At 35.7% G+C, this 13,537-nt stretch overlaps 1 protein-coding gene across 12 annotated transcripts in view; it reads left to right on the top strand.

The window, feature by feature from the left end:
* Positions 1-13,537, top strand: part of LOC136854990 (FYVE, RhoGEF and PH domain-containing protein 4-like) — a 635,655-nt gene that overhangs the window by 599,770 nt on the left and 22,348 nt on the right. Inside the window, exon 1 of one of the 12 annotated variants that reach the window (XM_067131674.1) lies at positions 2,427-5,551. The exons of the other annotated variants lie outside the window; for them this stretch is intronic. Coding sequence (XP_066987775.1) covers positions 3,585-5,551 — 1,967 coding nt within the window. The 5' untranslated portion in view covers positions 2,427-3,584. Of the gene's footprint in view, positions 1-2,426; positions 5,552-13,537 lie in introns of those variants that run through there. 12 annotated transcript variants of the gene reach the window in all.

Raw genomic sequence — 13,537 nt, 5'->3', positions numbered from 1 at the left:
TCGTTTTCGGTAACAGTAACTTCCCAGTTTCGTTTTGTAATTGCTGAGTTGCCCCTAAGTTTCGGACGTAGTTTTTTTTATTCACGCTGAATGGACCGAGAGTCCATTTCTGAAGATGATGTGGCGAGTATCCTGCAGGACGTGTCCTGTGAACTGAATGACTGAGGCCAGATGGTGCTTCCTTTGCTGAGCTCCATTGTATCTGGTTTTTATTCTCTTCTTTCTTTCTTTATTTATCCTTCTTGAGGATTGCGTCCTGTAACAGTTAGTGTATGTTACACACACACACACACACACATATATATATATATATATATATATATATATATATATATATATATATATATATATATATATATATATATATATATATATATATATATATATATATATACATACATACTGTATATTCATATATATATGTATATATATAAGTATATATTTATATATATATATATGTGTGTGTATATATGTATGTCTATAATATAATGTATATATATATATATATATATATATATATATATATATATATATATATATATACACAAGTATCAGAAATAGTAATAATAACAGATTTAATTAATGCTAGTTTTATTGTCGTTGGCAGTAACAGCAGTGATAACAAAATGTTAATATATTCTTCATGTGATGTCACCAGAATGTGACATTTCTGTATTTCCTTTTTTGTGTACGTCGTGTCCTTACTTTGTTTCCTGTAATGCTACAATTCAAGCAGAAAATTTGTAGTTTTCCCATTTCACGATGATGAAATACCCCCAGGGTTAAAAATGAATCATTCTTTCAAAGTCACTACTTTGTCACACGGATGCAAAGCCTTGGTTCCTTCATATCACTGAAGGTTTGTTTTTCCTTTGTAAATATATGCATGGTACATGTGGTTATGTGCTGTAATGGAGGTATTTCAATACGTTTTGACTTCACCAATAGGATTCTGTCGCAAGAAAGGTCAAGTCAAGGTCAAAGGTTTGGACGCTAAGAGAGAGAGAGAGAGAGAGAGAGAGAGAGAGAGAGAGAGAGAGAGAGAGAGAGAGGGAGAGTTGTGACTTTCCTAAGGACCTGAGGATTCTGGTGTTAGGATGAATGTTATTCTAGAGGTCTTTAGAACAAAGAAAGACTTAAGACAGAATATGTAAGCTGATTAAAATATTCCGTTACCACAGTCTTCTTAGGCCTATTTCGTATAGTTTAGGATTTGCAGTGATATCGCAATGGTTTCAGGAATGCAAGAGGAAGGAAAAGTGTAAGAAGAGGGATTCCATTTTTAGCAAGCGGATATTACAATGTCCGTATATATTGCAACACAAAGTTGCTATGGCGGCAGTTATTTTTTGCAGATGCACTGGTGCGTTTTCCTTTTGTGCATGTTTTCCTTATTCGAAAGATGTTGTATCCTGATTTCCCACTGATTGGAAATGTGATTCTGCATTACTGATGTTCACAAGTTCGTAGAATAGATTTTGTGTCTCTTCGATTGTGATATTCAGTGTGATGGCTCTGACTTGGAGCAAGTCGGCGTACTATACACTTAGTGCTAGACATGTAATCCTTTTTCATTTATCAACTTAAGCTTCAAGGTTATACAAAAGAAAATATGATGACTAAATATTAATTTCTTTTGTGCACCGGAGTCCCAATTTTAAAGGAGTAAAAGTTGGTCCGAAAGATATTTGTGATGTTTCTGTTGAAATCACATAGCAAGAGTACCAAAGAAAATGTACTGGAAACTGTGAAAAGTGGTTTGAGTTTTTTTGAGCTGAAACTAATCACCTGTGTATCCTCTCAAAGTCAAGAATTGATAGCCGAGTGCATTGACGTTGTATATTGCTGCTGGAGTATTAGTCAAATGGAGGACTTTTAGATATTATTATTATTATTATATCATTCAGTAGATGAGATGAAACCCATTCATATGGAACAAGCCCACAAGGGCCGTAGACTTGAAATTCAGGCTTCCAAAGAATATTAAGGTGTCCATTAGGAAGAAGTAAGAGGAAGTAAAGTGAAACACAGAAAGAAGAGATCCCACTTATTAAAAATAAAAAAAAATAATAATAATAAATAGATAAACAGATAAAAATGTATTAAAATACAAGAAGAATAGAATTAGGGTAGTAATGCATTGCATTATAAGTATATGACAAACATATTAAAGAGTCGCGTCTCTCATTACAAAATTCCTCTACTTTGGTATGCTGTCAAATTGATAACGAATTGCGATTACTCTTTCTTCCATACTGCATTTCAGTAAGTGTCGCATAGGCGTGAATGGAGCCACTTTCATAATGTCACACACTCTCGAGAGTGGTGGTCTGGGAGAAAAAGGGGGAGGGGGGTTGAGGGTGATATCCGGGAATTCTGTGTACATGCCCACCTGCTATCTTCCACGACATCCTGTTCTAGGGCATTACAGTGATAAGTCAGTCTCGCTTGAACGCTTCCACTGCCAGAACCCTTTTTGTAAAATGTCAACTGTCTGATGAATAGGAAATTCTGTCAGCTGATGTTTTCTTCCGCATTGAGAGTGGGAAAGAGATCAACTTGAATGTACCACACGGAAACATGACAGTGACCTTTCGTTTGTAAGTTATTAATAAAGGGGTCATCACGCAAAGGATGTCGACTTGCCGTGTGAAGTGGTAATCAACGCTGTGGATGTTGTGACTAGGCAGAGCACAGAAGCCTCAGAAAAAAATGGCTGGCCCAACTTTCACTCCAAGACGTTCTTTTGTTGTGGAATGCTTCCGGTGCGTGCTCAGTGACGTAAACACGCGGAAGTGAGACGTGATAATAAAGATAGCGATGAACTTACAAGTTGGGAATGTAAAAACTACAGAGGAAGTTAGTCTGCGAGTGTTTGCTGTTCAAATCTAGCCCCTGGTGATTTTTCCATGTACCGCCTGTACTGCTCTCGGTAGTGTCCTCTTGATGTTGTTTATAAGTTACCATGTTTGAAATAACAGAGTTTTCTTTGGAAATAAACTAGTGTTTCTGTTAAATCTGTGCAAGTCTACAGAGCATCTTGGGAAGTGAGAAATGAACATGAATTACATTTGTGTGCAGTGTGTTACCAACAGCAATATTTCTACTAGTTCATTATATAAAACTTTCAGAAAAGGATATGTTTTACCACAAGAGGAGAAGCTGTATTTATTTCGAATTCTCCAGATTTGCAGCAAACTTATCAAGGTAGTTATTTGCAGAAAGTGTACATTTAAAATTGAAACTTGAGAGCTTTGTGTTGCGGAAATATATTTGCGATGAGATCCGACTAGATCCAACCAGATTTCACTAATAAAATTGAACAAGGAAACGATTTGTAAATGCTGTTACAATGAACAAATTTGCAAAAGCTGCCTTGGGACCATAAACGCAGTGATTGTGAACCACTCGGCGCTGCATTTGAATTCAATACAAATGCTTTAATCAGAGAAAAGCTCTTGTGGTGATAATGCAGGAAATACGAATTTCAGTAACGGAAAACCCACTCAAAGAAGCCTCATGTTGCAATGGCTATGTCTGTGGGAACGCCGAAAACGGAAAGAGTACTGAAGGAAACTCTTTGAATGATAGTAGTGGCGCTCGAGTTAGCAGTGTTGACAAGACAGTTCTCTCCAGAAGTAAACCAGAATTCGATGGATCCGGAAAACTACTCTGTGTTAACTTTTGTGAAAAGAACATTAAGCATAATGATAAAAAGTGAGAGTGAGAATCTTATTCGTTTGTGTGATGTTGAAAATAGAAAATTTATTGATAAACTGAGCCTTCAAGACGAGTGCATGAATGAGATATGTATATGCAATACAAGTTCTCGCAAGGCGCCTAGAAACATGGCTTCTGATCAGAGTGGTAAATGTAGTTTCACTGGTTACAGTGGTGGGACTGCTGATATTTCAGCTTCAGAGAATTGCAGTGAAGGGACACCTGACATTTCAGCTTCAGGAGATTGTAAAGAATCTGACACTAGCTCATGCAATACGACTAGGGATCTCAGTTGTGAGATAAATGATACTTCTTCAGCTATGACTAAGGATTTTAAGACTAATAACAGCCTTCCTCTTACCTCTGATATGGGTAAATCTTTTGTCACTGGGGCTGTGGGAGATAGTAAATGCGATAATAGTTCAAGTTATTGTCATGCTGACTGGAAAGAGGAAACAAATCAAGATGGTAATATCGATTCAAGAGACAACAATAAAGAATTAGAGGTGATGTATGTTGTTGACAAATTAGCAACTAATGAGAAACAAGATAGAGAAGACTGTTTAGAAGAGGTTCCAGATTACTTAAGTAATATGTTTGATGTTTGTGACGGGCTGAGTTTGGAAAGACTTGTTGTTGACAGTGAATTTGATAATGCTCTGAAACAGGATGAGGAAGTAGAGACAAATGATAATCTGCCTCGAGAACAGACTGATGCGTCTACTTGCCATTCTCTCAGCCCCAAAACAAGCCCTGACATTAAACCCAATTTTCCATCCAATGGGGACGAAGTTTGTCGTAAGTTTTCTACAAGCTTACCCTCAGTGTTTGGTAATTCAGTTTTCTACGACATCCAGATAGAGCAAGACACATTCTCCCTGCCCAATGCTCATATTTACGGACCATCAAGCTGTAGTGATTCTGCACTGTTAGATAAAGTTACATCTTGGAAATCAGGTCAGTCCTTTTCTGAGGATTGTGAGGAAATGGAACCCACTAAAATGAAAGAATTGTTAAAAAGGAGGAGAAGTACATCTGGAGCTTCTAGAATAAGAGATATAATTGCCAAATTCTCTTTAAGAAACACCTTCCATTCTGTAGAGGAGTTTGTAGCCAAAAATTTCAGGAAAATATTTAAAAATTCTGAAGTGGATTTAGATGCATCAGTTTCCAATCAGGAAAGAAATGACAAGACATGCGAGCCGGACAAGCGAAGGAGAAACAAGGTGTTTCTTCCAGGGTACATGGAAGAAGCGAATGGTCAGGAAGAGGATCCAGAGGAGAAGGAGGACATAGAGGACTTTGGTCCAGGGTGGGTGAAACGCAGAGTAGCACAAATTGAGAAAATCATCTCTGCTAAAGAGAAAAACGTCTGTAAAAATGTCCTGATCAGTAAAGAAAATAAAGAAAGTTTGCTAAATTTACAGTTACTGCCGCTCCAGCTGTGTGCCACAAGCACCATGCCTAGTCTTGGGACAGAAACTGGGGAAAAAATGGATAAAGAGGCCTCAGCCATGGCTTGTGATGTTGATGCTGTTGTTGATGATCTTGATACTGTTGTAACAAGCACTACTGTGGAAGAAGATTCCAGCACATATCTTGGCCCAAAGGCACCTGTATCAAGCTCCCTCAGTGCAGACACAGACAGGGAAAGTCCAGTCCGTGACACAGGCCAAGCAAGCACGCCCATTTCCACAGACAGCACTGATCAAGACAGCTCTGACACAGAAGATGAAGAAGGTGAGGCAGTGGAGTTCAGGAGTACCCGAGGTATGAGAGCCTCTTCGTTCTATAGGTACTCTTCTGTTCGCCCGAGGACCATGATCATAGGGTAAGTAGCGGATTAGGAAACAAACTTTCCTTCTGGTTACTGTGCCAGTGTAGGGTAATGTATGTATTATGTACAGTATATATATACATATATATATATACATACATACATACATATATATATATATATATATATATATATATATATATATATATATATATATATATATATATATATATGTATATATTATATATATTGTATATATTGTTGACAATACAGGAATACTCAGGAAATTATCAATGACTTTATTGGACATCTGGTTTCCAGGAAATGATGAGAAAAGACTAAAATCATCAAATATGTTATACCGAATATTGCAAGAAAAAGATGAGAATATATATTGATATACAAAATGTATAGATCTTCCAATAAGTTTGTCTCCACTCTCCAGACGTGAAACAATGTGAAAGACTGTGTGTGTGTGTGTGTGTGCGGCCTCGTATGTGGTAGCTATCATGAGAGAAATTAACATTTAAAAACACAAGAAACTAAAAATCCTACAAAATTGTAATTCAAGTTAGACTTAAGAAATCGTCTTGAATACAAAGAAACAATCACGTTTTCAATATCTCGCAATAAAAGGAAATTTATTGGTAGAAATGGAATCCATGGAGACTATGAAGTTTATTAGTATTATATTCTGGATAACTCTTTCAGACAGTAAAGAGTTGCTTTTGACAGTAGAAGGAGGGAAAAGGTTGTTATCAAGTCTGTGGGTGCAGATATGTACGAAGTAGACTATTGTCAAGGGTGGTAACATATAGAATGGGGAAACAATTATTGTCAAGGGTGGTAACATATAGAATGGGGGAAACAATTATTGTCAAGGGTGGTAACATTTAGAATAGGGGAAGTTATTGTTTAGCCAGCTCTCATTTATGGAATTGGGGTTATCAAATGAGGCTGAATTAAAAATTGTGGAAAAATAGTTGAAGAATGTTTGTACTGTATCTCTGGAGTGAGGAGAGCTGAAATGGCTAGAACTATCGCCACAAGAAATCAACCCAGGACCCACTAAGTAGGATCAACAAAGCCAAGGTTTTTAAGAATATGACAGTAAGGCTGCCCGCACACAGGACACTTAGTGGAAAGTGGCCAGCCATTAAGTGGCAGGCCACAAAAAAAAAGTGGACCATATGCATTTGTATGGAAGACCGTAGACTAGACACTAAAAGTGGACGACGCTAGGGCTGCCCGCACGCGGGACACTTTCTATGGAAAGCGTTTGGCCACCAAGTGGCCAGCCACTTAGTGGCCGAATGATAACAACTACTTGTACCCAGAGACGAGACACTGTTTTCTGCCCGTGACAGATGAATTTCTCAACAATGTCAACATGGACACTGTTGATGTTACACGTGTTTGCGCTTTGCTACCGAAGAGAAAGAAACAGCTTAAGACATACAAAAGAAGGTGCTGGGTACACCCGCTAATTAGCCAAAGACTGCTTAGGGGGAAAGTTTCACATTTTAACTGAAGACCCTGAAAACTTTTACACCTACTTTAGGACGAATGAAGAAACATTTAATAATCTGATAACAATAACTGGACCTGTAATATCTCATCAGGACACGAACATGAGAAAATGTGTGCGTATAGAAGAAAGACTTGCAGTAATTTTAAGGTAAGCAAAAGCTCCAAATGCATAATGTGTATATTTTCTTATTAATAAATAATTCAACATTCTTCTGGAAGTTACTTAAACATTACATAGAATCATACAGGTGATAAATCTAAATATAACTCTTTTCATAGAAGAGTATGAGAATACTACAATTAATTGTATCTAGTCTAAACTCAATACACATCATAATGGGATAGGAAAAAAAATAACAATATCATCTTGAACTGATTTTGAAGACCAGGTATATGCAACAAAAATAACTTAAATTCTCTTTTTCTAACTAACTAAGCAAAACAACTGAATCCATCTTTTCTGAAAATAAACCATTGAATATGCTAAACTAATTATGAAAGTCCAAACAGGTCTGTCTCATTTGAGTGGACAGATGTTTCTGATACTGGAGATGATATACATACTTGGATGGCTATTTGATGCTTTCGGTGTACACCCGTGATTCAGCTTTGGATAACTTTGGTTATGAACCTGTCCTTGGGTATGTAAAAAAAGTCTTGGTTTGAGAAATTACTTTCACAAAGCTGGTGTTGCACAGGTATTTGACCTTGATGAGTTAAATGACCTTGGGTGTGGCGAGAAATGTATGGTGGAGCTTTTTGCAGGTGGAAAGTATGAGTGGAAGGCATAGTACCATGATATTCATTAGTTGGACTCTGTGTCGATTTCTGGTGTACTCTTCTCATGATTTTAAGAAAAATTTCTATTTGTGCCTCAAACTTTTGATCATCACTAAGTTTCTTAATTTTGGAAGCAGTGACTTTGGAAAAGATTTATCTTCATCAATATCTTCCTGTGCCTTCTTCTTTAAAATATCAATCGGCTCTTCTTCATAACTCCTCTTGGTATTTTCCTTGACTTTTCTTTGCTTTTGGGGCCTCACGATGGTTTCTAATGTTGCAGGGGTAACTTAACTGGTTCCTTCGTCAAGTACCTCATTCTGGTCACATTGTGGTGATGGATAGTTAGTGTGTGTGTGTGTGCATGTGTACGTATATATATAACACACACACACATATATATATATATATATATATATATATATATATATATATATATATATATATATATATGTATATATATGTGTGTGTGTGTGTGTGTGTGTGTGTGTGTGTGAGCGCGCGCGAGTAGGAGCAGGTGACGCAGGAGAAGGGGGACAAGGAGGGGGAGGAGGAGGATAGGTCGATATATTTGTGACAAGCTTAATTCATATAGATTATAGCTTTCGACAACACATGTATAATGTATACTGTACTTTAATGTTATATATTCTATAATACAAAGGAATTAATAATTGCTTAGGAGGAGGAGAAGGGGGAGGAGTATATGCCGATATTTTCATAACGTGTATAATATGTAGACAGTATATATAGTTTTTTGTGATGCATGTATAATGCATACAATAGCATTATATATTTTTCAGTACAAGGAATATACAATTCTTTACCTTTTCCTTTTTATCCTCTGGTGTGAGATCAATCCACTTATCGAAAGCAGCCTCACATACTTCTGTCCATAATTTCTCCATTATATGCTTATCACTATATTCCTTTGGTGTAAATTCATAGAGATCTGGTCTTCTCTGCACCTACGTAATCAAAAATTCACAGTCATTTATTTCTCTACATGTCATTGTGACACTATTAGTAAGTCCCCTCTGCCAGTCAATCACCTATTGCAAACAAAGTATCTCGACCACAAAATCTTTCATGCGGCATCTGATTTAAAATAACGGTTTCTATCCGCGGCCACTAGTGGTGAGCCACTGTGGTGTGGCCAAGAAAATAGACCTAGTAGCTGCTTCGTAGCCACTCTTTTAGTGGCGTCCACTGCTTGTGGCTCGTCTGCGGTCTTCCATGTAAACACACGTGTTCAATATTTTTTTTTAGTGGTTTGCCACTTAGTCGGCCAACCACTTTCCATTGAAAGTGTCCCATGTGCGGGCAGCCCAAAGGAGTGGATACGAAGTGGCTACCGGGTCTGTTTCTTGGCCACAAGCTGTAAATGTCATGTGCTTGTAAATTGCGAAGAGGGGCGAATGTTTTATGGATGTTTATATCTGTTGGAAGAAAATTAACTTAAAATCTTTTACCTTTAAACTATGAACTGCAAGAAGAGGCCGTCAGGTTTTAGTATCGGCTCCTGCCGGAAATTCATGAAGCAAGTTTAAAACGCACGTATGACACACGAAAAAATAGAGCGATTTCAGAGTTTACTGTCATATTTACGATGATCTTAGTTTTTTTTTTTTTGTTATTGTTTTTATTTTATTTTCGTTTTTGCTGTAGAATGGATAGCTTTTGTTCCAGTGGTCTTCAGGCATTAAGAAATTAGTGTTTTGTTGTATTTTTTTTTTTTTTTGCGTGAGGCACTAAGTTTTCTTCATTTAAATTCAATATGATTGGTTTGAATTAGTGAGGCAATTCTCTCCAGTCGCTTGGCAACATCGCTAGAGAGATGACCTTGGTCGATGTTGAGAGTAAATATATATGCAGTATATATATATATATATATATATATATATATATATATATATATATATATATATATATTTATATATATATATATATATATATATATATATATATATATATATTATAATGAGAAGTGAAACGGCAGATATGGTCTTGACAGGTTGCAGCAATTAAGACATTTTCCAAAGGACTGGTACGCAGAAGAAATTTATTTTAAGTACATGCAAAGATGACATCACAGAGTATATAAGAACATGCAAACAATAAAAAAAAAAAACCGGCCTTTGACACCTGGAGAGAACTTTTTTTTTTTTTTTGGCAGAGAGAGGGTGTGCTATTCATGAATCTTGTTTTAAGATGTAGCCTACAGTGTATTCTTTAGAAAGTTGATTTCCTCATCAAAATATTCTGGTGGAGAAATTAGAATATCCTAATGTTATATCAGCCGTTGAATTCAGAAGACCAAAGAAAAAATTACTTTTTTTATTGTAATAACAACATAGAAATGAATAAAAACAAGTAGAAAATGCGCCGAAGTTTCTTCGGCTCAATCGAGTTTTCTGCACATCCGCTACAGCATATAATCAGGACAACCGAAAATAGATCTATCTTTCGGTGGTCTCGGTATAATGCTGTATGAGCCGCGGCCCATGAATCTTTAACCACGACCCTGTGGTGGCCTATCTAGGTCATCGCTAGAAGCACGATTATGGCTAACTTTAACCTCAAATGAAATTAAAAATTACTGAGGCTAGAGGGCTGGCATTTGGTATGTTTGATGATTGTAGGGTGGATGATCAACATACCGATTTGCAGTCCTCTAGCCTCAGTAGTTTTTAAAATCTGAGGGCGGACAGCAAAAAGTGTGGACAGAAAGCTAAAAATCTTACTGGTATTCCCTGTCTGCTTAAAAACGTTACAGTGGCAATGTGGCATTTAAGAACAATATTGAAAAAATAAACAGCACTGATAAGACTAACCTTACAATACCAAAGGATGTTTATATCAAATCTCATGTAATTCATGTGACAAATTCTATGTTTGTCAAACTGGTAAAAACTTGAACTGATTGAACTATGAAAAATGCACAAGATGTGCACAAGATAACGGTGCAGTTTTTGTTCATGGAAGAAATTAAAATCATGTTATTATGATGGTGATGATGATTATTATTATTATTGTTATTATTTTAATTCAGAAGATGAACCCTATTCATATGGAACAAGCCCATAGGGACCATTAGCTTGAAGTTCAAGCTTCCAAAGAATATGGCGTTCATTAGAAAGAAGTAACAGAAGGTAATGGGAAATACAGAAAGAAAGAAATTATAACTTATTGAAAAAGAAATAAAATAAATTACCAAATTAATAATGATAAAAATATAAGTAAATTAATCAAATAAAAGGGGAATTGTATTAGGGTAGTAATGCATACATCGTCGCTTGAACTTTTGAAGTTGTAATTGCGCAGGCACTCAAAAAAAAAAAAAAAGTTTGTCACTTCCGATGACACGTTAGAAGGGAATATGATTGGGTTTAGTTGCATAAAAGGTTTTGGTAAGTATAAATATCAGCATTGGAATGTATAAATTTGATCCCCTTAATTCAAAAGAATTATGTAAAATGTAAAGATTTTAAAGATTTTATATATATATATATATATATATATATATATATATATATATATATATATATATATATATATATATATATATATATATATATATATATATATATATATACATATATTATTTATATATATGTATAAATAAATAAATAAATATATATAATATATATAGATTTATATATTCATATATATATAAATATATATACATTCATATATACATATATATATATATATATATATATATATATATATATATATATATGATATATATATATGCAACACTTTTACTTTCGCTTGAGGGTCGTGGATGAATCATTTATGGAGAAAACTTCCCCAAAATTAGTTGCTTCAGTCACATACACAGATGGCTCACCAGCTTCACGTTGAACCCCTTACACTCAAGTGCCATTGAGATGTATTATAACTTTGTCTCGGACCCACCTTTACCCTACAGCAGTCTCTCTTGTCGTTTGCTGCCTTACACAAACTCGCTTCCAACTTAAGATATACAATATAATTATTCTTATTTTATTGTATTCTATAGTATACATCCTCAGCCCCTCCAAGTTACTCTTATGTTGATTATACCATAAACCTCTTTTCTGAATACATTTCTGCATTGCTAAGTGAGTCTTTTTATTTAATTATTTTTTTTTTGGTGGGGGTGGGATTAGAGTAGGGTGTGGGGTACTATATGAGGTTGATATCCCCCAGGGGCGTCATTTCAGATTTTTGGTGGGGGGGGCCAAAGACGGTTTGGCCAGCGAAGCGAGACTAATCAGCTGAGTTTTTTTATTTTTATTTTGAGTTATTTTATGTGTTTTTGAAGCCACACGAGCAAGGTATTTCAGCAAAAATTATATACTCTCACAACTATATGTTTTATCTCATCATCACTGGTAGCTAGTAGACAGACAAAGATCAAGAAACATGATATTTCTGAGAAATTTTATATATTTATGATTGTACATTTTAAAAGAAAACATGTTGTTACTTCTTGGGGCTTGGGGGTGAGGGGGCCAAGTTGAGGCTTTTGCCGGGTGGGGGCGCAACTTGGGTCTTGGGGGCAAGTTGAGTCTTGAGTGGGTCAGCTGACCCCCAGCCCCCCCAAATGACGCCCCTGATAGCCCCATGCTTCCTTGTCCTGGATTCGACCCACCACGGTCTATTACACGCCAGGCACATACTGAAATTCACTTAATTATAATATACAACTTTGGTTTCAGATGAGTTTTGTAATTCAATATATATATTTGGTGGGGGGCGGGTTTGGAGAAAGATAGGGAGTACTATATGGGGTGGCTTTGACCCTCCCCTCCCTAGTCTTATTACCACCAAGTACATAATTCACTGCTTAGACCTAAAAAAAAAAAATACATAAACAGAAAGATCAAGGGGAAGAAACGAAGACTATCCAAGTGCATAATTCACTGATTAGGAGAAAAACGAAGGCTATGTCAGTACTTAATTTACTGCTAAGGCTTAAAAAACAACAGGAAAACCAAGGGAAAACACGAACTATATCAGTACATAATTTACTGCATAGGTATAAAAAAACAAAAAAAATTTAAAAGCGAGGACTACATCATTACGTAATTCACTGCATAGGTCTAAAAAAAAAAACCAAGGGAAAAACGTAGACTAATACGAAGATTATATCAGTACGTAATTCACTGCTTAGGTCTAAAAAAAAACATAAGAGGAAAAAACCAAAGGAAAAACGAAGACTGTATCAGCACATAATTCACTACATAGGTCTAAAAAAAACTTTAACAACAAAACCTAGGGAAAAAACGAAGACTGTATCAGTACATAATTAACTGCGTATGTCTAAAAAAAAAAACAACAGGAAACACGAAGAAAAAAAAATGAGACTAAAACGAAGACCATGGCAGTACGAAATTCACTGCATAGGTCTAAGAAAGCGTAAACAGAAAAAAACTAAGGGAAAAAACCAAGACTGTATCAGTACATAATTCACTGTGTAGGCCTAAAAAAAAGCAAAACAAAATAAAAGGGACAAAAATGAAGCTGTATCAGTTCGTAATTCACTGCATAGGCCTAAAAAAGCATAAACAGAAAAAAAGGGACTAAAACGAACTACATTAGTATGTAGTTCACTAGGTCTAAAAATACATAAAAACCAAGACTATATCAGTGTGTAATTCACTGCATAGGTCTGAAAAAACATAACAGAAAAAGACAAGAGAAAAAAAACGAAGACCAAACTGAAGACTATATCAGTACGCA

Source organism: Macrobrachium rosenbergii, chromosome 3 (assembly GCF_040412425.1).
Source record: "Macrobrachium rosenbergii isolate ZJJX-2024 chromosome 3, ASM4041242v1, whole genome shotgun sequence".
Taxonomy (NCBI): domain Eukaryota; kingdom Metazoa; phylum Arthropoda; class Malacostraca; order Decapoda; family Palaemonidae; genus Macrobrachium; species Macrobrachium rosenbergii.
This window is presented reverse-complemented; position numbering and strand designations above follow the sequence as displayed.